The sequence below is a fragment of the Xenopus tropicalis genome, chromosome 2 (assembly GCF_000004195.4).
Source record: "Xenopus tropicalis strain Nigerian chromosome 2, UCB_Xtro_10.0, whole genome shotgun sequence".
Taxonomy (NCBI): domain Eukaryota; kingdom Metazoa; phylum Chordata; class Amphibia; order Anura; family Pipidae; genus Xenopus; species Xenopus tropicalis.
This window is the reverse complement of record NC_030678.2, coordinates 144,994,215-145,019,592: the sequence shown is the minus strand read 5'-3', so window position 1 is coordinate 145,019,592 and position 25,378 is coordinate 144,994,215. Positions and strand designations below refer to the sequence as shown.

Genomic DNA, 25,378 nt, shown 5'->3' with positions numbered 1-25,378 from the left:
CCTGTCCAGCAAAGTGATAAAGACATTCATGGGTTTGCCAATCCCACTATGCAGCTCTGCAGTTTGGGATTGGTTAACTTTTAGGCAGCTTAATTGAAGCCTTTGGGGTGGGGGTAGGGAACTAGAACTTAAAGGAATAGTTCAATGTAAAAATGAAACTGGCTAAAATAGATATCCTGTGCAAAATAAAAAAAAAATTCAATATAGTTAGTTTGCCAAAAATGTAAATCTATAAAGGCTGGAGTGAATAGATGTCTAACATAATAGCCAGAACACTATTTCCTCCTTTACAGCATTCTATGCTGTTGGCAGTCAGTAACCAATCAGTAACTTGAGGGGGGGCATATAGGACATAACTGTTAAGTTAGTTTGCTATTGAATCTGAACTGTTTTATTTTCCTTTTTTACCTTTTTTTAGACAAATTGCAGAACTGATCTTTTACGTGGAGGCGATTCGGGCAATAGTAAAGAAGCATCTGTCTGTCATACAGAAATACCACATTCAGTATCTGGCTCGGTTTGATGCTTTGGTTCTGAGTGATGTCATTCAGGTACAGAGCTGGGGGATTCTCTCTGCATAAGTGAAATTTTATAGCAGCAGTACAGAATGTAACAATGTGCATTACTCTATATCAACATACTTTACAGAATCTGACTGTCTGCCCAGAAGAAGAATCTGTGATCATGTCATCATTTGTTAGCACCTTGTCAGCACTCAGTGTAAAACAAGGTGAGTATACCTCTAACCCTTGCTAAACTGCACCAGTGCAACTGCCTTGAGCAAAAAATCAGCACATGGTTTTGGTTGGTTCAGCACAAGGTACAAGATGAATACAAAGACCTGATTAGTTTCTATGGGCAACAATATGAGGGTAATCTAACAACTGAACCCAGTTATTTTTTTTCATTGACATCACTGGGTGGGTATCTGAAAACCAGGAATTTTATAAATACTGCATTGAAATCTCTTTTTTAAAAGTGCAAACAGATTTTTTGTATTTTATTTTGAAATTTCACATGGTGCTAGCCATATTCTTAATTTCCCGGGGTTCCACAGCCATGTGACCTGTGCTCTGATAAACTTCAGTCACACTTTAAATCTCTCCATGGGACATCAGCCTAGTCCCCCGCAATAGATCTCTGTGCCTTTTCACTGGTAACATTACAAATCACTGGTGGAAAGGCCTACAGTTGTCTCAGGAGGAAACTTCACATGACTTCGGAAAACCAAAGCAATGCATAGGCCTTTCCACCAACAATTATTAGGAAAGGCATTTTGGAGAGATTAGTCGCACACAGTGGAAGAGATCTATTGTGGGTGACTAAATCTCTCCATGGGACATCAGCCTTACTGCTGCACTGCAAGTTGGAGTGATATCACCCCCTTCCAGCAGCCAATCAGCAGAACAATGGGAAGGGAGCAAGGTAGCAGCTCCCAGTAGATATCAGAATAGCACTCAATAGTAAGAAATCCAGGTCAACAGAAACTTAGGCAGATGGTGATTTTTTTTGTTTGGGGAGGCTAAAAATGTTGCTTATCTATATGCAATGACAGTTACCCCACTCATACAGACAAGCATTTTTTACATGCGTTTTCCTGCGCTGGATCTTGCATGTGTTTCAGCGCAGGGGAACACAAAAAGAAACGCAGGCCTGTATTTCCTATATGACTGTAGTCACTGTGGCACAGGCAAGCGTGGAATGCAGGTGGAATGCAACTTGCTGTGTTAGGAGCTTCCCTGTGCCACACAGAGTACAGCCTAATAGGATATATAGGCCTTCCTGTGCTGAAACACATGAAAAATCCAGCACAGGGAAACACAGGGAAAAACACTGTAAGAGCCATGAACAATTTTTAAAAAATGTTGGCACACATATACGTTGACAACTTTAAAATACTGAAGTAAAAATGCAGGTTGGATCAGTTAGGGTAACAGAAAAAAAAACATTCATTTTTTGGTGGCATTGGTCCTTTACAGCTGAATTTTATTCGAGATTAATTTTAAACCAACAGCTGCCTTACAATCAACTCCCAGCATTCATTTTTAAGTTCTACAGATTGTCTCTTGCACCCATTATCAGCTTAATATCTCCAAAACTTAAACCCCACAATAACCAATTCCAGCTGAACATTTCTCCCATAAGCCTTAACAGAGTTCATATTTCTAGCACCCCAATCCTTTATCTAGAAAGATTAATCTAGATATCGCCAAAAGAATCAGTTTCCACCTCAGACTTAACTCTTGGGTGTACTTCTAATTTATATGAGCTGAACATTAGATCTGTTACAGCTATGTAAAACTTTGCCAGCACTCCTACAGTTCCGATATAGTACAAGACTATAAAAATAAATGATATATAAAGGAATATATGTGAGCTTATGTTACTAATAAAGTAAAGCAGCACCTTTTCCAGCTCTCTGCATTGCTTTCCCTCAGTAATTTCAGCTCCGTGTAGCTACTCCCCCTGCTGGGCGGGCTAATGTTACACTGGGAAGGAAGGCAGGGAAGAGTAGCAGGCTATGAGCAGAAACTAAGGAAGATTGTACTTAGCCTGAAAGGTGGCATACATTAAGGCTGGATTATTATTATACTTGCACCCCTTCACATCACAACCCTCCTTTCCCCACACAGCCCTGCTAGTGATACACTGATGTCTGATCTTAACCTGCAACCTCCCTCATGTTCCGTTTTCAGTTAGAAACTTGTACAGCATTATATTGCAAACAAGTTCAGGTAAATTTACAAAGTTCTAATCTGTAGCGCTGGCTACTTCTGAAAGCTTAGACTCAGGCACAATGCACTGAGATGGCGCCTACACACCAATATTACAGCTAAAAAAATGTTGTTGGTTTAAGAATAAAATGTTAAATGGTAAAGGGAATGATTTGCTATGTAAACAGTGTAATTTATAAATAAAAAGTAAATAATAAAAATTATGACAGAATCCTTTTAAATGTTTGGGTATGAGGTCCATTGTCTGAAAACCAGTTGTAAGAAATGTAAGAAATACAGGAATGCCATTTTCCCTAGAGTCAAACAGTGAAACAGTTCTCCATTTTTGACTTGCTTATTCTCTGTATGAAAACAGTACTTTGTGTACCTTGGTGATAACTAAGCAGTCTAAATCCTAAATGTTTTATAGTCGCTTTAAAGCATGGGGCTCCACATTACAGAAAACCCCTTTTCCTGAAAACCCCATTCCTGTACTGTATATTTAGTTATAAAAGTTTATAGGACTTTTCAAATACATGCCATCTGACTGGCTTTATACATCCTATTCTATTACAGTTGAAAACAAAGAAACATTTGATTTTTGCGCTCTGAGACTTGACTGGTTCCGGCTGCAGGTGAGACACAACACAATTTCTACATTATACAATTGTGCAGGAGCCCAAAGTGCATGATTTTCAGACAAAGAGAATAATGACTTTATAAATCAAATTGGGCTTAGCGAATACAACCCTGAAACCGAATGTAAAGCAGATATATTATGACTAGTGTGTGTGTGTAAAAATATAATATATAATATATATTATATAATAATATATTAGTATGACGTAGACATTGATAATCTGAGGCAATTTGCACTTGGGTTCTGTTTTTTATTTTTTCGTGGTTTTTCAGTTATATAACTTTTTATTCAGCAGCTCTCCAGTGTGGAATTTCAGCAGCTATCTGGTTGTGAGGATCTTGTTTAACTTAGCAACCAGGAAGTGGTTTTAATATGAGACAGGAAAATGAATAAGAGAGGAACTGAATATATAAATAAGGAATAAAAAGTAACAATAATAATAAAAACCTACCACATATGAGACGCTTAGTCGACTTCCAATATTGGCCACAATTAGGAATCAGACACCTAGATGATCTACTGGTGGAAAACTGTTTTGCATCATTAGAACAACTGAAAGTCAAACTCAATGGGCCAAATATTGAGTTTTTTCGTTATCTTCAACTTAGACATGCCTTTCATTCCCAGTTTGGGACCTACCAACTCTCACCCACATTACTGTCGTGGGAAGCTAGACTCTGGGCCTTAGACCCCACCAAACTAGTCTTTCAACTATATAGCATAATCCAGGCCTCACACCTGGCTCCATTTAATAAGGCCAAACGTAAATGGCTGGCAACTGTTCCATCCCTAGACGAGGATCAGTGGGACGAAACAACCGATAACTTATATGACTTCCTAATATCACTCAGAGATAGAATGATCCAATTTAAAATGCTTCATCAAATATACGTTACCCCCCTGAAACTCAAGGCCATGGGGAAATTAGAAAGATCTAAATGCGTGAAATGTAATATTGCAGAGGCAGGGTTCCTCCATTTGATTTGGGACTGCCCCGAAGTACTAACATACTGGACAGAAGTCACTCACTATATAGAGGAACACCTGTCCATTCCTGGCATCAGGTCCCCCGAAGTATGCTTGTTAGGAATAATTGACGAATTAATACCTCTTCAAAAATCAAGAACATTACTACGCTCCCTTGTGTTCTACGCAAAGAAGGTAGTAATAATAAAGTGGATGAGCCCCATTCCTCCCACAATTCAACATTGGATAGAACTAATAAATGGGACACTTCCACTGATCAGGCTGACATACAATGCCCGGGGTGCACCTGGGAAATTTGAGAAAATATGGGAACCCTGGCTAGATGCCAACCCCAGTATATCTCTACCGGATGATTAATACGCACATAACCCCTGGTGTACCTTGACAAGTTGATACCACATGGAGTTCTAACTGTCACCAAGTGTATAATGTAAATGATATATACTGTAAGTGATAAAGATGATGTAAGTGCCAATTATTTTACTGTATCTGTTTTTCTTTTGTTTTATTTTTGTTTGTTTAAAAATGCAAAATAAAAACCTTTTAAAAAAAACAATAATAATAAAATTGTATACTCACTGAGCAAACGTTTGTGGCTGCCGGAGTCAGTGACCCCCCTTTGAAAGCTGGAAAGATGCACAAGACAAAGGCACATCATTAAAAAACTGCAAATTGCAAAGTTACTAGGAATAGGGTATTCTATAACTTACTAAAAGTAAACGGAAAGGTGAACAACCCTTTTAGTGAAGAAAGTGCAAATGCAATTGAATTGGGTTGGTAACCTCAGACAGCATGAAGCCATTTTAAATGGCCAACAATACAAGACAGGCAACCCTTTTCTTCATCCTGGTGTCCTGCCTCGTACCATCAAAGCAACGTGCCTCTGAATTTATTGAGACATCAGTATCATTATCACTGCAAAAACACTTTAATTGCCATATATTAGGCCACAGTCCTTTTGCATCATTAAGTTTGTATATTGTAATTACTATTAACATATATTTCATTTTTAAACCTCAACATATTCTGTAGCCCAGACGTTAGATGGGTGAATACACTGTGCATACAGATTACATACAGAAAACAACAACCCTTTTTATCAACTAGACTTCTTCTGAGATTTCCTTAATTACTATATCTTAATATTAATAATGCACAGTAATGCAGAGAGCAGAACATATTTCCACTTACTTCATCTTTCAAGACATAGAAGATATCCTTGAACAATACCTAATCCTATGATAGCACCCAATGAATGACTGGCAAACAGTATGCACTGTGTATGCCTAACATGGAGCACGTGTAAGATAAAGTGGTACTTTAAAGATGAGTAGGACATTTAAAACTTATTAATACATTGGTATTTCTTTTATTTTCACCGTTTCACCCCTAGATAGATGTAGCTCATGTTTGTACATGTGATTTCTCTAATGGTCACTAGGTGTCACAAAAACCACACAAACTGACAGCTGTTCCTTTCTATCCTTAGGCTTATACAAGCATAGCAAAAGCCCCACTTTCCCTGCGGGATAACCCCGACTTAGGCAAAGTGATGAATCTAATCATGTTTCACAGCTGGATGTTGGACTCAGTGGAAGAGCTTCTTGTGGAGACATCTGACCTCTCAGCCTTTTGGTAGGTAGTATGCTTTTCATTTTGACAAGGATCATGATAGAGGCTTTTGGCTCTGACACGTGCACTTGGGACAGCCGCCAATCTTGCTTTGGTTGCCACTATAAAATGATAAACAATATATTTGTATTTACATTTTAAAAATGGTTTCAATGCAGAGGGTTGGGTATATATTGTTATATTTTATATATATTTATTTTATATATATATATATATATATATATATATATATATATTTATTTTGGTTGAAACTATTTTTAGATTGCTGGAAAAGCCCTTGCAACTGGATGTATCTTGCCTGGGTTTGACATTTTTACATATACATGTGAACATTCTGATTCTGAAGCAACTTGCCTTTGAACAATAAAGTTGGTAAAATATGTTCTAAAAGTTTAGCTGGTTTGCCAGTGCTGTATTAAAGGTACAGAGCATTCCCCACACAGGAAGGATCAGAGGTTTGGTGAGGTATCAGGGCCATAGATTTTTTTATATGGCTTCTGTGCCTGTGGGTTTGTACAGCATGCTATGACAAAAGGATGTTATTACTATTATCCTATACAGTTTATACCACCAATGTTTTACCAAGAGCTTTATAGATGTTGTTCACCCCTGTGGCGCTTACAGGCTCCTACCATTCCACACATGTATAGTGTTAGAATTAGTATTAACTGGGAGTCATTTAAGCTGTATGTTTTTTAAGCGTAAGAGAAAACCAAAAATACACACTGAGAACATACAAACTCTTTGCAGACAATACCCCAGTCAGAATTGAACTCAGGGCCCCAGTGCCAGGGCAGCAATGCTAAATATAAGTCCATTTAGCTTAATTTTGTTAACCATAAAAAAAAATCATAGGGCCCATCACTTCCCTTTACCCAGAAGGCCTTGGGTTACTAGCCCCAAACAAGAAAAAAAATGTTCACATATGTAGCACGCTATACCACTCTTTATCATGCTCCCAATCTGCCTAGTCTATGTCCAGTTACACTCACAACCTGTCCAAACGCATCCCTTTTCAGTGCTAGAACCAACACGTCCGTTTAGCAGCTTACTGGCCTGTTTATGGGGCCATCTAACGGGCCTGCCTGACCAATATCTTTCTGAAATTTGTTCAGATATTGATCAGGGCTGCATCTGACCGATGACATGGTGCTTGTCCTGAGTGTCTGCCTTGCCACAATTACAATCCAATCATTGACCCAAGGGCCGAAATATTGCATCAGCCAAATATTGCCCGTTTTGCAAAATCTGCAAAATATTTTTTAATGTGCTATAAGCTTTTTGTTAAGTTGTTGCTCTGCTTTAGCTTTCATGTACGCACATTTGAGAAGATGTTCTTGATGACAATGGAAGAGCCTTCTGCTTTGCGTTATTCGATTGCCTTTCCTCTGATCTGCTCCCACTTCTCCAGTTCCATTCATGAGATGTGCCCAGAGGAGGTGAGAGCCATAGACACAATATTAAAAGGCCAATGGTCCAGGTCCCTGGACTGAACTTTATGCTAAAAGCTAATTTAAGTAGCCTTGTATTTTCTCACTTGCTAAAAAGACTCTTTCTTGAATCTATCTAACGTATATGTGAGTACAACCACTTCAGGAGAGAATTTCACTTCACAACTCTTGCTATAAAAAACCTTTTTTGATTTTGATTTTGTTATGGAACCTCCTTTCTTCTAATCTAAACAGTTTGAATGATCTACTGGTAGAAGTATCAGAGAGTTTAGTATATGCCCCCTGTATATATTTATACATAGTTATGCTCGAGTATGCAATTCCACATTAAAACCTGCTCTGTGTTCCTGACCCAGGCCTGCCCTACAGGAAACTATGCGTGACTTTGGAAAACTGAAGTGATACGTAGGCCTTTCCACCAGCGATTCATATTGTTGCCAGTGGAAAGGCATTTTGGAGAGATTAGTCGTCCGTGGTAGCAGAGATCTATTGCGGGCAACTAAATCTCTCCATGGGACATCAGCCTTAGCCTATGGGGCAGATTTATCAAAATTCGAGTTTGTGAGAAAAAAAAAAATGCAGACGTGAAAAAAAAAAAAAATGTTATACATTTTTTACCACGTATGGATTAGTTGCGAAATTTCGCATTTTACTATTTCTTCAAAAAAGTTGCGCAGCAGCTGCATTTAATGAAATTTTCATTCAGCACTAGTTATCATTAGTGTTTAGTACTCTATGCACCTTATGCCACTATTTCCAACTTGTGGTTTATAACCAGTTAATGCTTACCTGTAGACACCAGACAAACCTGAACAACTGTTGTAAGGAAGATATTGTAGGAAGATAATGTGTTCATTGTATTTTCAGTACCCACATCTTAAGAACTGCAGCCTAGGATTCTGCAACAACTTCTTGGATGAGATGAGCAAGCACGCCAGTAACTGTGCGATGGACATCTGTGCTGAGCAGTGCAACCTCAGTGAGAAGGTATCTTTTGGTTTCATTTGTAACAGTGAGGTCATTGCTTCTGATATTCAACTATCATTTATCACCCTTTTTTTAAACATTGTTTCAATACTTTGTTCACAGGACACATTTGTGAAAGTGCACGTAGACTCACCCATACCTGATGCATCAGAAATGTGTGTGTGGGGGCAGGCAGATGTTGTTCTCATGTCTATCCAGTGTTATTTAATTTATATTTTCTTCTTACAGACAGGGTTAGATACAAATTGGCAACAGGTTTCACTTTGATTAACTATAGTTAAAGAAATTAATAAAGGTAATCAACCACCCAGGATTAGAGAAAATTGGGTAATGCGAAAACAATAAAATCCCCAGAATGGACTTTTGCAACTATATTCTTTATTATTTATAATATATTTGTGTTTGTTTTCAGCTGCTTCCAAAGCACTGTGCTGCCACAATCAGCAAAGCCAGAAACAAGAGGCTAAAAAAGCCACCTCCAAAGAGGGCAGAGCCAGAAAGGGAAAAGCCAGGCGCAGAAAGCCAAAGACGCGACCGCAGTGTTACTACAAAGTAAGAAACACAGACATTTATTCACTATTATTCACTATAATACCTAATACACCATTGGTTGGCAGCCCTGTTGTTTAATGGCCTTTGTTAATTTTGGTATACCGTACGTATTTCCTCTACTGTAGCTTGGACAAATTGCATCTGACTCTGTGTGAACTCTCCATGGCACTGAACCATGTGCGAAGTATTCGTGTGTTTGAGCATGTGGTCACCCCAGCAGAATACCTGAGTTCCCACCTTGAGAACCGATTTGGGAGGTATGTGCCTATCTGGACTCTAGGGCTAGATGCTTCTGGGCCATGTTGATCCCATGGTTCCTGGAACTTCCACCTTCCACCTGGTTCAGCAGATGCAGGCCAAAAGAGAAAGTACCCACCTCCTGCTAAACACTATATTACAGTGTGGCAGGAAGTGGTATCAAACATTATGGACCAATGACACATAAAATGCTAATAGCAAAATAGATATACAGGCATCCGCCCATTAACAGAAATAATGAAGTGTAGGGATTTAAAGCTATAGGGAATGTTAACCCTATAAATCCCTACAGGAGTTTTAGCAGACTTTGTGTCTTTTATTACATTACTCCATATATGTGTTTTCTCTTTGTAGGGCTTTAGTTAATATGGTGAACTTCAAACAGACAACGAGAGAAATTCTGCGCCCATCTGAGGTCCTGCATGGGATGCGTTCTTACCTAAGTACCCTTAAGTCCATTGGTCACTTGGTAAACATAGATGTGACGCGTATTATACGGAGCAGCTTGTTACAGCAGACACAGCCAACTGATGCCAATGGGGAACCAACCATCACTGCTTTGTATACTAACTGGTAGGTAGGCTAGCAGACATCCTCCTGTGTATATGTATGATACAAAGGCAAGTGGAGCGTGAGGCTCCCTGGGTGTTCAGAACCAAAGTAGGTGAATAAAGCAGGAGGCAGATTAAAGTGGGGCTGAAATAGATACAGGAGACCCTAAAGGTGGCCATACATGGGCCAATTATAGCTGCCGATATCGATCCTTTAGGCCAATGCAGCAGCTTATCTGCCCATGTTTGGGCACAAGTGACGGACCTGCCTGACTGTCATCTGGTCTGAAATCGACCAGATCTCAATCCGGCAGGTTTAATTTTTACGTCGGATTGGGAATGAATCTGCTTGTTGATATGGTCCCGAACCGAATGTGCTTATACCCGCTGTTCTAATTCAATCGTTTGGCCCCAGGGAGAGATCCGCCAGTGGGAAGGTAAATGATTTTAAGGATACCTTGAACTATGAGACCTCCCAGCAGACAGTGGAGGGCAAGGCTTGTAGGTAGAAGTGGGTGCAGTGCCCAGTTTCTCTATTATTGTTAAATAACAATATGCCACTGATGGTATAGTCATGTATGGAAACCTTAAAGGCTACAGAGATATACTGTACATCATCAAAGAACTGCAATGGTCATAATCTCCCCGAAATGCCATCCCACCAGTGATTTACATTCTAGCTGGTCTGTCACAGCCCTTAGAAATGCATTTTAGTAAACTCCCATTGTTTCCCTGGCCTTCTTGGCCACTTAGCTTTCTTTTAACCTACTGTGCTCTGTGCTGCCCCACCACTGTTCCTGGTTTATCTGGTTTCTATCTAGTCCAGTCCCAAGCACATTGTATTAAGATAAAGTACTCATAGGCGGATGGTGATTTTTTTGTTTGGGGAAGCTGAAAATGTTGCGTATCTATAGGCAATGACAGTTACCCCACTCATACAGACAAGCATTTTATAAATGCGTTTCCTGCGCTGGATCTTGCGTGTGTTTCAGCGCAGGGGAACTCAAAAAGAAACGCAGGCCTGTATTTCCTATATGACTGTAGTCACTGTGGCACAGGCAAGCGTGGAATGTAGGTGGAATGCAACTTGCTGTGTTAGGAGCTTCCCTGTGCCACAAAGAGTACAGCCTTATAGGATAAATGCAGATTGGGGCAGTTAGGGTAACAGAAAAAACACATTCATTTTTTGGTGTCAGTGGTCCTTTACAGCTGAAATTTTTTTTAACTCTGTTCAGTTCCATAATGCTGTCTCTCTAAGAACTCTTTTCACTACCTGTCATTTCCTAGAAACATTAATCATAAAAAAAACTATCTTCAGACAGGGGCGTTTCTGGGGTCTATGCTGCCCTAAGGCAGCCTTTCAAATGCCGCCTCCCTCGCAGAGGTGTGAAGAGGGGGCCACATTCATTGCTAGTACAGAGTAGAAAATGCGATTTAAAATCTGAAATTCAGCTCTTAAAGCTACCAGGAGCAGCTTTTTGCCACCCATAGTAACTTGCAGGCTTATGGCAGCAGCGCCCCTGTCTTCAGAATATCCAGCTATTGCTGACCTGCCACTGCTTTCAGTCTGTTACTGCCATTGGCATTGGTCTGATATCTAATGGGCTCTCATAGTTATATCACAAGCATCAGGGATGTGTATCAATTGACTTCTTATTGCCAGTGGAAAAAAACTGATTTTTCCTGTGACAATTGCTTTCAGCTGCCATAGACCTCAGATGAGGTGAGAGTGACATATAGGGAGAGGAGGTGGCACATGAAACACATGAAAGATCCAGCACAGGGGGAAATGCAGGGAAAAACACTTGTCTGTAAGAGCCATGAACAATTTTTTTTAAAAATTTTGTCACACGCTACATTGACAACTTTATAATACTGAAGTAAAAATGCAGTTTGGAGCAGAAAAAAAAAACATTCATGTTTTGGTGGCATTGGTCCTTTACAGGTGAATTTTTTTTAACTCTGTTCAGTTCCATAACGCTGTCTCTCTATGAACACTTAATATGAGATTAATTCTGAGTGCATATTTCTAGCACCCGGAATCCTTTATCACTCCCTATCATTATTTCCTAGAAAGATTAATTATTATTAAGATTAGATTATTAAAAAAAGATTAATTATTAAAAAAAAAAACTATTCATCTTCAGACAGGGGCGTTTCTGGGGTCTATGCTGCCCCGAGGCAGCCTTTCAGATGCCGCCTCCCTCGCAGAGGTGTGAAGAGGGGGCCACATTGCTAGTACAGAGTCGAAAATCCGATTTAAAATCAGAATTTCAGTTCTTAAAGCTGCCAGGAGTGGCTTTTTGCCGCCCAAAGTAACTTGCAGGCTTATGGCAGCAGCGCCCCTGTCTTCAGGATATCCAGCTATTGCTGATCTGCAACTGCTTTCAGTCTTTTACTGCCATTGGCATCGGTCTGATATCAAGTGGGCTTTCATAGTTAATATCACAAACGTGTATCAATTGACTTCTTATTGCCAATGGAAAGAAACTGATTTTTCCTGTGACAGTTGCTTTCAGCTGCCATAGACCTCAGTTCCACTAACTGTGACAGGGACAATCAACCATAATTAAGGCAGGCAATTTCATAGCTGGTATAAATCATTAGAGGATTGGTGGGGAAAGGTAAATGTAGCCACTGAAAAAGTAAAAACGGCTCTCAAGCTGCCCGCGCAGCTTGCTGGCCGGGACATGGGTATGTGAGTTAAGTGACTTGTCCAAGGTCACAAGGTGCACCTAGGGTGGAATCGAACCCGAGTCGCAGTGGGTCACCCCACTGAAGGCCGATTCCCTAACCACTAGGCTATCTGAGTCCTCCCACTTGTAGGAGGATCTTTTTGTTCTGTTGTCTTAGATATGACAGTTGGTGCGTCCTAACTGTGTGAAGGAAACATGCAGGGTTAAAGCCGGCTGCTTGCACCAAGACCTGTATGAGTAGGGGGACTGTTATATAAGCAGAGAGAATAAATCTGGAAACTGTGCTGCACTATTCATAACATAAAAATAGGCACAACATCGATTTGAAAAGTGTTTGACGTGAAAGCAGGTGCCTGTATGGCTATTCAAGCTGGACCCAATAAAGCCCTATGTGGGTTATATGAGAGACTTTCCATACAAGGCTGGCTGGCCACTCTTATATCATGTATGTTTTCTGCTTTATAAATGTGTATATTGACAGACATATTGGTAGATAGTTTAGAAGCAGGATGGGCAAACAGGAACAGAGCTGCCAATCAGTGGGAAGTGCCAGAACATAAGAGACTTTTATCAGGGCTGCCATCAGAAACTTTGAGGCCACATACAGGTTATTTATATGATTAATTCTAAACCAACAGCTGCCTTACAATCAACTCTCAGCACTCATTTTTAAGTTCTACAGATTGTCTCTTGCATTTTTCTGTCAACTCCCAGCCAGTCCAGCCATTATCAGCTTAATATCTCCAGTTCCAAAACTTAAGCCCCCCACAATAACCAATTCCAGCTGAACATTTCTCCCATAAGCCTTAACAGAGTTCATATTTCTAGTACCCCAATCCTTTATCACTCCCTAGAAAGCCCCAAAAGAATCAGTTTCCACCTCAGACTTAACTCTTGGGTGTACTTCTAATTTATATGAGCTGAACATTAGATCTATTACAGCTATGTAAAACTTTGCCAGCACTCCTACAGTTTCGATATAGTAAGACTATAAAAATAAATGATATATAAAGGAATATATGTGTGCTTATCTTTCTAATAAGATAAAACAGGACCTTCTCCAGCTCTCTGCATTGCTTTCCCTCAGTAATTTCAGCTCCGTGTAGCTACTCCCCCTGCTGGATGGGCTAATGTTATACTGGGAAGGAAGGCAGGGAAGAGTAGCAGGCTATGAGCAGAAACTAAGGAAGATTGTACTTAACCTGAAAGGTGGCATACATTAAGCCTGGATTATTATTGCCTTATACTTGCACCCCTTCACATCACAACCCTCCTTTCCCCACACAGCCCTGCTAGTGATACGCTGATGTCTGATCTTAACCTGCAACCTCCCTCATGTTCCGTTTTCAGTTAGAAACTTGTACAGCATTATATTGCAAACAATTTCAGCTAAATTTACAAAGGACTTCATTAAAATCCGCCTATGAAAGTACTAACATTTTTGGTGTTTTTCTGAAAAAATACAGCCAATGCAAATATGGAAAACGGTAACAGACAATCTATGTAGGTTCAATAGTTCAGTTCAGTTATCAACAGTCAGTATAACGTTAATAGCGGGTTAGAAAAAAATAATAATTTTCTATTTAAAGGGACGGTTGAACTTTAATAGCATGTTATAGAATGCCCTTTTCCTAGCAACTTTGCAGTTGGTCTTTATTATTCATTTTTTAATAGTTTTCGAATTATCTGCCTTTTACATCTCTTTTACATCTTTCCAGCTTTCAAATGGGATTGTCTGACCATGACAGCCAAAAACTATTGCTCTGTGAGCTTACAATTTATATTATTGTTACTTTATATTACTATATACTATTATATTACTATATCCCAGTCTTTCATTTAAACCACTGCCTGGTTGCTAAGGTAAACAAAACCCTAGCAACCAGATAGCTGCTGAAATTCCAAACTGGAAAGCCACTGAACAAAAAGCTAAATAACTGAAAACCATAAAAAAATGAAGTTGAATTGCAGAATATCACTGTCTGCATTCTCTTTGGAAATAAAATTCACGAAGGTAATAGGGGCAGTGCCCCACTGGGTAATGGCCTGGGCACAGGAACACAGAGCAGATTTTTGGCACAAAACTGCTCGATTATGCAGTCTCGCTCGGAAGTCAGCTCCATGTGCGTGCACCCTGGCTGACGCAATGGCTCCGGGTGCAGGCACATCAATACATTTTTGAAGCGTAGGTGCAGATTCTCGACCTGTGCTTATCTGCAGGCTGATAATCCGCGACGTCTGGCATTAGCTATATAAGCTTAAGGCCGATGAAGGCTGGCACAATGCACTCCTTTTATGGCCACAGGCTAAACATAACTTGCTATATAAGCTTGTTGAATAGATCCAGCAACAAATTGCTCTTACTTGAAACGTGGTAGTACCCATTCCCAGATAGAAAACAAAATAAAGATTTCCTAATTTGATAAATGTATTGTCAAACAGAATTACCAGGTTCAGCACACATTCAATGTACACATGACTTCATGCTATAATTTGTTGTGTTAATACATTGCTAATTATTTCAGCCGTTAATTGCTAAGATATGTCTGACTTTTGCAGCAAACTATGCATAGACATGATTGGGAAAATCATTTTGGGACTGTGTTTAGGTACCTGGAGTGTCTTCTCCGCCAAGCCAGCGCAGGGTTTATTATCTATTCACCAGCAAGGAGAACCTTCATGGACCTACCGACTGAGATGAGTGGTGAACAAGGCCTTAATGCCGAGGAATACTCCGACGTGTCAGGTATGAAATGAATATGTGTGAAACTAAATGTTATTTCAGAGTCTGTCCCCAGCAGTTTGTTCTCTATACAGTATGTCGCTGATTGAGGCAGTAACATGTTAATAGGAAATCTGAACTTATAGGCAACTCATCCATCTTGTTGCTTAGTTACAATATGAAGAAAAATGTTGGATACTTATTTTTGCAGCATATCCCTAAACTATTAATTTGCCTCAGGCTTATTGCTGCTCCAGAAACTGAATCTCAAACTAATGTCTAATGTATCTGCCAGTACTAATACCTCAGGGAGATAATTCCAGAACTTTGCTGTTTTCACTGTAAATAGCACTTCCACATGTTTAAATGGAAAAATTAGCTTGTGTGCCCTAAAGAGATCTAATGAGAAAATTGTATTATATATGCCCCTTATATATTTATAATTTGTTTCAAACAGGTCCAGATTGTGATTCAAAATAGGCCCTGCTGTTTCATGTACACAGAGGTCCAAACAGCCCCCCGCCAGTCCAAGAGACTCTCTAGGCATCTTACTGTAGCCCCTCTGGTATTTGCCAGAATCGCCTAGTTTCAAATAACCTAACCGTAAATAATCCTCACTTCAGTATTAGGCTCTGTCCTATTGTTACAAAAAGACAATTTGAAACTAGTGCAGGGAACTCCAACCTTTTTTACCTGTGAGCAACATTTCAATGAAAAAAAACAACTTTTCTAGTAGGTGACCGATAAGGACTCGGATTGGTTAAATTAGCAGCCCAATGTGGACTGGCAGAATACTAGAGGCTCTGTTTAGCAGTACACATGGTCTTTATGCCTCCAAGTTAGAAATTCAAAAATGAGCTCCAACTTTGAGGCCACTGGGAGCAACATCCAAGGGGTTGGTAAGCAACATGTTGCTCACGAGCCACTGGTTAGGGATCGCTGAACTAGAGAATGCCCAGGGGTATCCCCAGTGCTGTGTAAAGGGTTAATAAAAAACACTCTTCTCCTGTGAGTCTCTAAAGGTGGCCATGCACTGGCAGATTTTAGCTGGCAATTTAGATCCTTAAGACCAAATCAGCAGCTTATCTGCCCCTGTATGGGATGCCTACCTGACTAATATATGCCCAAAAATGACTAGGTGTCAATTGAACAGGTTTAAAAGTCTTGTCTGAGTGATGACCGCATTGGCTTGTTGATGTTGTCCTCGCTCTGACAGTCTGTATCCCTGTCATCGTGATCCAATTGTTTGGCCCTTGGGCCTATCTATCGGATCAATGTGTGACCAGCTTAAGAGCTTGCTGATCCTCACCTTTTCCTTTTTGTCTACAAGTTCCCTCTAGATAACTATCTAGCATAGTTGCAGGCACCCGAGGGCATAGGAAGGCCCAGACTGGCAATCTGTGGCTTCTGGCAAATGCCAGAGAGGCTGCTGTAAGATAACATTGACAGTTACAATTTATTGGGCTGGGGCTGTTTGGGCCTTTGGGTACTTGGAATGCCACCTATTTTGACTCCTAGTCCAGACCTGGGCCTAGGGTGGCAGCTTTAGTGGGGAGGCTATTGGGTCACCTTAGCCTGATACTTTAAGCTAAATCTGGCGGTGGAGATGAGGGAAGAGGAGGTACCGCCGCAATCAGTGCATGCATAGTACCACAGACTAGTCGTAGCATGTGCTTATTGTGAGCAATGGGGCAAGAATGAGATCCAGTGTCTAGGGCGACGCTAGACCTTAATACAGCCCTGGCTGCGGTAAATAGAGTATATGGCCTGTATATGTTGAATTTAAGCTCATAGCCTTAAATTTATCTACATTATTCTATCTTTATTAGTGGCACTTGGCTAGTGCCGTATGATGGAAGCCTGGGACCTTGGAATCTGGCACCAAAGTTCCTCACATCAATACCCCCTAATTCATTATTTAATTATTCACAATGCATATGCTCTTTATTACTGCTCATACCCACATTTAAACTCACTGTTTTGTACATCATTCTTTCTCCTGTTTTTCAGGAGAAATATTTGAACCATTTTTCTGTTCAAGCACTTGGGTCACAATGTTCTAACAGATCAGCAGCAGTTAGAAGGCAATCCCTGCTCCTATCTGTGATTATCAGTTAGCAGGCAGAGCCTTCCTTTTGTTCCAGGCATCTGTGGTCCTGTGCACTGAGCGCATCCTTCCGAGCATGTTGCCATGGAAATGTCTCTGGTTTCCATCTTTACACAGTTTTAATTCTCGTCAACTGTTCTTAACCTCTTTAATTTTATAGTGGAAAGCCATAGTTTCAGTTAATTTTGTTACAACGCTGAGAAGTGAATATTAGGAATTACCAAGCACAGGTATTTTTTAATGTTCATTAGCTAAAAATGTTTTCCATGCATTGCTAAAAAGATGCTGCAAGATACACATCTTAATGAGCAATTCTGGCTTCATGGTATCTCTCAGAAACCTTGTTAAGCTTGCATGTGAAAATGCTAGAAATTCATAATGGGAGTCAGCATGATTATGTTATGAGGTTTGTACCTCATAGTTATTTAGACTGAGCTCTTCTTCAAATCTGTTATGGCAACCATTTGTACTCTGGATGTTTTCAAACTACAGCTCTCAATGCAGGAGCCTGGGCTGCTTTAGTATAATATATAGAGGGTGCCTGATCTACTCTGCTTCTACAGTATAATGGAGATTCATTCACTCCTTCCTGTTCAAAACCCTTAAGGGTCATTTTCAAGTAGTAGTACTTTCATGGAACTCACATACAGTGAATACAAGACAAGCAGAAACTTAAAGGACCACTAAAGTAACACTAAACACTTCTGTCTTGCACATGTTCTGTTATGCATCTGTTATGCATTTGCTATTAGCTCTGCTGCATTCATCCATCATTTATCCATCCATCTGATATTGAAATAAAACTCCATTCAGTCTGTTATGCTTAATGGAGCCTTAAGAAGGTCAACATCCAACTATAGTTTTATCCACCCAATGGTTGAATCATTTTCTGATTTAGGGGCGTGTTTAATAAGATTGGAGATAAATATCACCAGTGATGTTGCCCGTAGCAACCGATCAGATCTTTCCTTTTGATTTCTAACTTGTAGGTGGCTGCTTAAAAATGTAGAAGATTGCTCAATGATTGGTCAATTTGATCAGGGCTGCTCCTGCCATCAGACAAGGTGTAAACCTTGCCTCAGGTGGCAGTGAGCGGGCAGTTACAAGGGGCAGCAAAAAGTCACCTCTAGTAACTTTAAGAGCACAATAGTTCTTTCTCTACTTGAGATGCAGCCTCCCTCTTGACCCGGTCCGACATCAAAGAGGCAAGACCAGATCGGGTTGCTGGAGCAGCATCAGGGCTGCTGCCACACCTGGACAGAAATGGCTCTGAGATTGGTATGCCAGTATCCTCAATGATGAGGTCTTAAAGGGAAAATAAATTCCCCTATTTGGCATGAGCTCATTCAGTTCAGCTTTTTGTCTGAATTTCCATATATGTATATTGGAAACCAAGATAGTTTGTGTGCCAGCTGGGACCGGCTTTCTACTCCTCTTGAGCTCACAATAAAATGCAACCCCATCTTCACCTTGTTCCATTGTGAAGTTATGAATTCTGGTTCTTGAAGTCTCTCTGCTTTCCAGAGAGTCTGTGCACCAGACTTTAAGTCAAAAAGGGGGGTATGGTTTCCCTTTAACGGGCTGTGGCTCTTTCACTTCAGAATATGAAAATGTACAGGCATCTACAGTTTAAATTTATCATCCAGTCAGACTCTGCTTTCTAAACTGCTTGACCAATTCCTTCATTTATGGTTATATTTAATATTATCATGCTTTCCAGAAATGATACTGAAATTTGACAAATGAAACCTGACATTGGAAATGTCTTTGAAAAAAAAAATCAGTAGGGCAGGATTCTCATGGTCCGGCCTTTCTTGAGGATAGTAGATTGGTAACATGTTAACATAAAACTTAGGTCACAAAGCAACAGCATTAATCAGCCATTAGATTGCCTACTTCGAGCTGGCTCATTGATTTTTCTTTGACTCTTTCTAGAAATGAAAGCTTTAAGTGAGCTGATTGGCCCTTATGGAATGAAGTTTTTGAGCGAAAATCTGATGTGGCATGTAACCTCCCAAATTGTGGAACTTAAGGTACTTTATACTTGAATAATATTGTAATTATAGAATGTAGTGATTATTTGATTGATATATTCTTGACTAATTACCAAAAATGTTCAGTAACAAGTTAGAAGCTTTTTAGTTTTTTTATTAATTGCTGTTATATACAAGCTTTTTAACAATACATTTTCTGTAAGTCCGTACCTTTAATAATGCAGATAGCCTGAAAATAATTACTCTACTGTGTGTGAATGTGATAGAAGCTTAAATTGTAAGCTCAGGGGCAGGGACTGAATGATGTATCATCTTTATAAAGCACTAGAGAATATATTGGTGTTATATACATAATAATAAAGAAAATATTATGGTGTATTCAGTGAGAGATTTCAGTTTTACAATCATCTGATATATCATATACAGCTTTTACTATATATACCATAAAATGACACAGAACATTGCTAACTGAAGTTCCCAGCACTTTGGGATTGAATAAATGTAGTACCTTCTTATTCTTATGCAGTAGAATGAAGCTCATTTGCTAATTGTATTGCAGTAGATCAGAGGCATTTTTCAATTAAAAACACAATGCTGATTACAACAAAATTATGAATGACTAATAATAATTCAGTGCACAGTGTGAATATTGTACACTGAGATCTCTAAGAGATTTTGTCTGTTCTTTACATTTCCTTTTCAGAAACTGGTTATAGAGAACATGGATGTGCTGGTACAAATCCGCTCGAACTTCAGCAATTCAGAACTTATGCCGTCCCTTCTAGCCAAGCTCTCCTGTACGTCTAAATACACATCCAGCTATTCTTTCATGCTACTGTTTATAAATGATGCATGTTCCTAATAATAACTGCTCTTCCATCTACAGGGGTGATCCTGGCACCTCTAGCTGCCCACAGCTTCTATTCCTATGTCACCCCACTCGTCCCCCATGCTTAACTCTTCAGCTTTGGAGGCGGAGTGAGGAGGGGCAGCATTGCTAGTGCAGAGAGTGCTATTGCAATAAAAAACTGAATTTTGGCTCTTGAAGTTACCAGGAGCGGCTTTTTGCCACCCCTGCTAACCCACTCGGCACTGCGCCCCTTTGCATCTAGGCCTCCCTTCTTTTCTGGGTGACTTATATAATCCTTTTCCTATTTTACTATTAAGTAGCCTGTACAGCCACAACAACCCCTACTTTTACTAATGAACCAGGTAGAGTGGTGCTGGGGATATTTCCTGGTATCAATTTAGCTCCACATTAATCTGTTCCAAACTGGAGAGCTACTGAACAAAAAGCTAAATAGTTATCTTGTCTTATAATATCAATGTGTACATCATTCAAAAAATGGTTTTAAAGGTAAACTAACCTTTTAACCTCATAAAACTGAAATCTGAGATGTTTTTGCCGAATATATGACATGCAGTGACCATGCCCAACCACACCCTGTTACACTTCAGCTACGCCCCTTGCTCCATTCAAATTGAGGTGTAATCAGTGTCGGACTGACCCACCAGGATACCAGGAAAACTACCGGTTGCTAATACAAATAACCTTATCCGCGCTTAAACTAGTATTAATACCCAATGTATAGATTATACTTAGCAATTATCTAAAATCCAGAATAATACTCAAAAAGTGACACCCCACCAATAAAGTGAAATTGAAATAACCTAACGTGAACAGCTGCCTTCCTCCAAACTAATCCTCTATCAACAAAACTATCTCAAACCAGAGTTGGCGCTCTCACAAAACAAATCACCATGTAATGTGAATTAATTCAAATAATTTATGTTTATTAGTGAATCACAATAAAAAACAAATACACATAATTAGTTCTAACAATAAAAATCTAGATAAAATACACCAATATACAGGATAATCCAAGATTCATTTGAGGAACTGGGGTAAATACACATTACATGGTGATTTGTTTTGTGAGAGCGCCAACTCTGGTTTGAGAAAACTACCGGTTGGCCTAGGTGTCAGTGTGCCTTCCTGCTCACCCAGCCATTTGCCGTTTTTGCTTTTATCATGGTCATTCCTCATTTCTATATGAAAATAAAAGGAAGGAGGGAAAAATAAATAATAATATGTATGGGGAAGTGATTAAGAGAATAAATAATGTGAAGAGAGAAGGAAAAATTTTTGGAGACTGGGCCCACAGTCTAAGGTTTTCTGGTGGGCCCCAGGCACCCCAGTCCGACACTGGGTGTAATGATGTAATGACTGGTACAGAATGGTACATTAACCTAAACAGTTACAGTCAGCAATCATTTTTATGCCAGGTTTTTGCTGACTTTGTTACTGTTTTCTTTTCTGTTACAGCTCCTGAGAATTTGCTAAAAAGAATGACAATTATTGGTGTTATCTTATCTTTTCGGGCTTTGACACAGGAAGGTCTCAGAGAGGTGGGTGCTGGTCTTAAAAAACACATCAGTTAATAGAGCTTCTCCAGCAGAATCCTGCATTGAAATTTATTTTTTAAAAATGCAAACAGATTTTTTAATATTTATTTTTGAAATTTTACATGAGGTTAGCCATATTCTTCATTTCCCAGGGTGCCACAGCCATGTGACCTGTGCTCTGAAAAACTTCAGTCACACTTTACTGCTGCAAGTTGGCCTGATGTGACCCCCCAGCAGCCGATCAGCAGAACAATGGGAAGGTAGCAAGATAGCAGCTGCCAGTAGATATCAGAATAGCACTCAGTAGTAATAAATCCAAGTCTGGCTTGGGACTCCTCCAGTTACATGGGAGTAGGAGAAACAATAGGTTACCTGAAAGCATTTCTAATGTGTAGCGCTGGCTCCTTCTGAAAGCTCAGACTCAGGCACAATGCACTGATATGGCACCTACACACCAGTATTACAGCTAAAAAATAAATTTGTTGATTCAAGAATACAATTTTAAATGGTAGAGAATTATTTGCTATGTAAACAAAGTAATTCAGAAATAAAAAGTACACCATAAAAATCATGACAGAATCCCTTTAAAACTTTTTGGCAAATAGAAACATTTACAGCAACCAGATCTACCATTTTCATTTTATTTCAGTGTTTCAATGGCATCTTGCAATGACCCCTGGATGATGGGCCATAAATTAACCTTTCACAGCTAAATTGAATTTAAAAACTGGTACCTTTTCCATTTCTGTAGGTGTTTGCTCATCATTGCCCATTTATAATGAGTCCCATTGAATCGCTGAAGGACCTGGTGAACCCTGATATTGATATTCAGGTAAGGGTTCAAGTTTTTCTGACAGCTTGATTTTTTTATCTTTTCTTTATTGTAAGTAGCCATTTAATTTAAAGGAGTAAATGAACAGTAAGTTTTAATAGAATGAATGCAGGCATCAACTTTTCTGAAGTTATACAATATTATCATCTTGAAAACTTGATCTCCTTTTGTTTTCCAAAATATGGTGATGACCTACCCTGTGAAAAGACAAGAATAATTTATGTTTAATGTTTTGTGTCACTGAAATAAGCAGAGAGTCTGCACTAATCCTCAGTGTTAATATTTGTGGTTTAGTTCTCAAATATCTGCAACCTGTTCTGTACTGTTCCCAGCAGCAAGAAAGGAGATTTGTTTTTATTGTTCTTATTTTTCCTGTTGTCTGTCATCCAAATGCTTTCTCACTGTTTTCATATCTTTTTTTGAATTATCAATAATTGGCAGCTCCGCAAACCTTTCTCCAGTTAAAGCTGCAGAGTTTACACAGTAAGGCAGAATGAATAAGACACAAGTCCACCAAGTTCAAAACATAAAAATCATTTACAAGGAGTCTGTTGTGAGTTTGTTGTGGCATATGTGGTTTCATGGTGACTCCCTTCTCATGCATATGGAGAACCTTGCCTCATTGATGAAATAATTGCCAGGTGTATGTTCTTACTTGAGTAGTAGGACAAGCCAGTAGTACCAAGCAACATAGCGTAAGATTGCACCAGTCCTGGCAATCAATCAGGCACCTTGCAGGGGGAGCTCATTCATAGTGTGTGGGCTGCAATGTGGCATTTTCACTGCAAAATTCAAGATAAAGGGATCACTGGGACCAAAGGTGTAGCGCTACTCTACTCTTAGATCCTGGTGTCACTATGATTTTTGACTTTCTATTTTATTGTGTCTGAGAGTTTTTTGACTGATCCTGATCACTGCCTGTCCTGAACAACTCTGCTTGTTTGCCTCCTCAGTTTATACTTTCTGGCCTTGACACACAAACACCTGCTACACCAACATAATACTGTATACTGTTTATATCATTATATACACCATGGGATTCATTCATTTTTAAGTTCTACAGATTGTCTCTTGCATTTTTCTGTCAACTCCCAGCCAGTCCAGCCATTATCAGCTTAATATCTCTATCTAACTCTATCCCTGAATCCCTCCGTAGGGAACACTCACCCACTCTCTTAAAGATAAAACTCAGATGCTACCTTCTGGAGTGCTAAAACATTATTTTGCCTAGTCCTGCGCTTGAATTGATTGTAAGGCAGCTGTTGGTTTAGAATTAATCTCATATTAAGTGTTCTTAGAGAGACAGCTTTATGGAACTGAATAAAGTTAAAAAAACAATTTCAGCTGTAAAGGACCAATGCCACCATTATTTTCATTTATTAACCCCACCCTGTCTCCAATCCCCATATATCCCTCATGCAATGCTGGTCATAACAGGCTTTTCACCCATATGCCATTCCCCATGTGTCACTCACTGCCACACTCACTGCCCAGTGCCATTCTTGTGTTCATGGGGGGACCCATATAAATAACTTGTATGGGGCCCCAAAGTTTCTGATGGCAGCCCTGATAAAAGTCTCTTATGTTCTGGCACTTCCCACTGATTGGCAGCTCTGTTCCTGTTTGCCCATCCTGCTTCTAAACTATCTACCAATATGTCTGTCAATATACACATTTATAAAGCAGAAAACATACATGATATAAGAGTGGCCAGCCAGCCCTGTATGGAAAGGCTCTCATATAACCCACATAGGGCTTTATTGGGTCCAGCTTGAATAGCCATACAGGCACCTGCTTTCAGGTCAAACACTTTTCAAATCGATGTTGTGCCTATTTTTATGTTATGAATAGTGCAGCACAGTTTGCAGATTCATTCTCTCTGCTTATGTAACAGTCCCCCTACTCATACAGGTCTTGGTGCAGCCGGCTTTAACCCTGCATGTTTCCTTCACACAGTTAGGACGCACCAACTGTCATATCTAAAACAACAGACCAAAAAGATCCTCCTACAAGTGGGAGGACTCAGATAGCCTAGTGGTTAGGGAATCGGCCTTCAGTGGTGTGACCCACTGTGACTCGGGTTCGATTCCACCCTAGGTGCACCTTGTGACCTTGGACAAGTCACTTAACTCACATACCGATGTCCCGGCCAGGCAAGCTGCGCGGGCAGCTTGCGAGCCGTTTTGACTTTTTCGGTGGCTACATTTACATTTCCCTACCAATCCTCTAATGATTTATACCAGCTATGAAATTGTCTGCCTTAATTATGGTTGATTGTCCCTGTCACAGTTAGTGGAACTGGGGTCTATGGCAGCTGAAAGCAACTGTCACAGGAAAAATCAGTTTCCTTCCATTGGCAATAAGAAGTCAATTGATACACATCCCTGATGCTTGTGATATAACTATGAGAGCCCACTAGATATCAGACCAATGCCAATGGCAGTAAGAGACTGAAAGCAGTTGCAGATCAGCAATAGCTGGATATTCTGAAGACAGGGGCGCTGCTGCCATAAGCCTGCAAGTTACTACGGGCGGCAAAAAGCCACTCCTGGTAGCTTTAAGAGCTGAAATTCTGATTTTAAATCAGATTTTCGACTCTGTACTCAGGGCAGCATGGACCCCAGAAATGCCCCTGTCTGATGTCTGATGAATAGTTTTTTTTTATGATTAATCTTTCTAGGAAATGATAGGGAGTGATAAAGGATTTATGGTGCTAGAAATATGAACTCAGAATTAATCTCATATTATGTTCTTAGAGAGACAGCATTATGGAACTGAACAGAGTTAAAAATAAATTCAGCTGTAAAGGACCAATGCCACCAAAACGTGAATGTTTTTTTCCTGTTACC

The 25,378-nt window shown here is 39.7% G+C and overlaps 1 protein-coding gene across 1 annotated transcript in view; it reads left to right on the top strand.

The window, feature by feature from the left end:
• The window catches only part of nckap1l (NCK-associated protein 1-like), a 96,397-nt gene that overhangs the window by 17,711 nt on the left and 53,308 nt on the right, over positions 1-25,378 (top strand). Inside the window, exons 13-26 of the mRNA XM_002935658.5 lie at positions 419-551; positions 649-730; positions 3,291-3,349; positions 5,831-5,976; positions 7,280-7,412; positions 8,292-8,411; positions 8,824-8,963; positions 9,089-9,220; positions 9,576-9,794; positions 15,078-15,214; positions 19,233-19,330; positions 19,995-20,088; positions 21,618-21,700; positions 22,449-22,529. Of these exons, the coding sequence (XP_002935704.2) occupies positions 419-551; positions 649-730; positions 3,291-3,349; positions 5,831-5,976; positions 7,280-7,412; positions 8,292-8,411; positions 8,824-8,963; positions 9,089-9,220; positions 9,576-9,794; positions 15,078-15,214; positions 19,233-19,330; positions 19,995-20,088; positions 21,618-21,700; positions 22,449-22,529 (1,657 nt within the window). The remainder of the gene's footprint in view (positions 1-418; positions 552-648; positions 731-3,290; positions 3,350-5,830; positions 5,977-7,279; positions 7,413-8,291; positions 8,412-8,823; positions 8,964-9,088; positions 9,221-9,575; positions 9,795-15,077; positions 15,215-19,232; positions 19,331-19,994; positions 20,089-21,617; positions 21,701-22,448; positions 22,530-25,378) is intronic.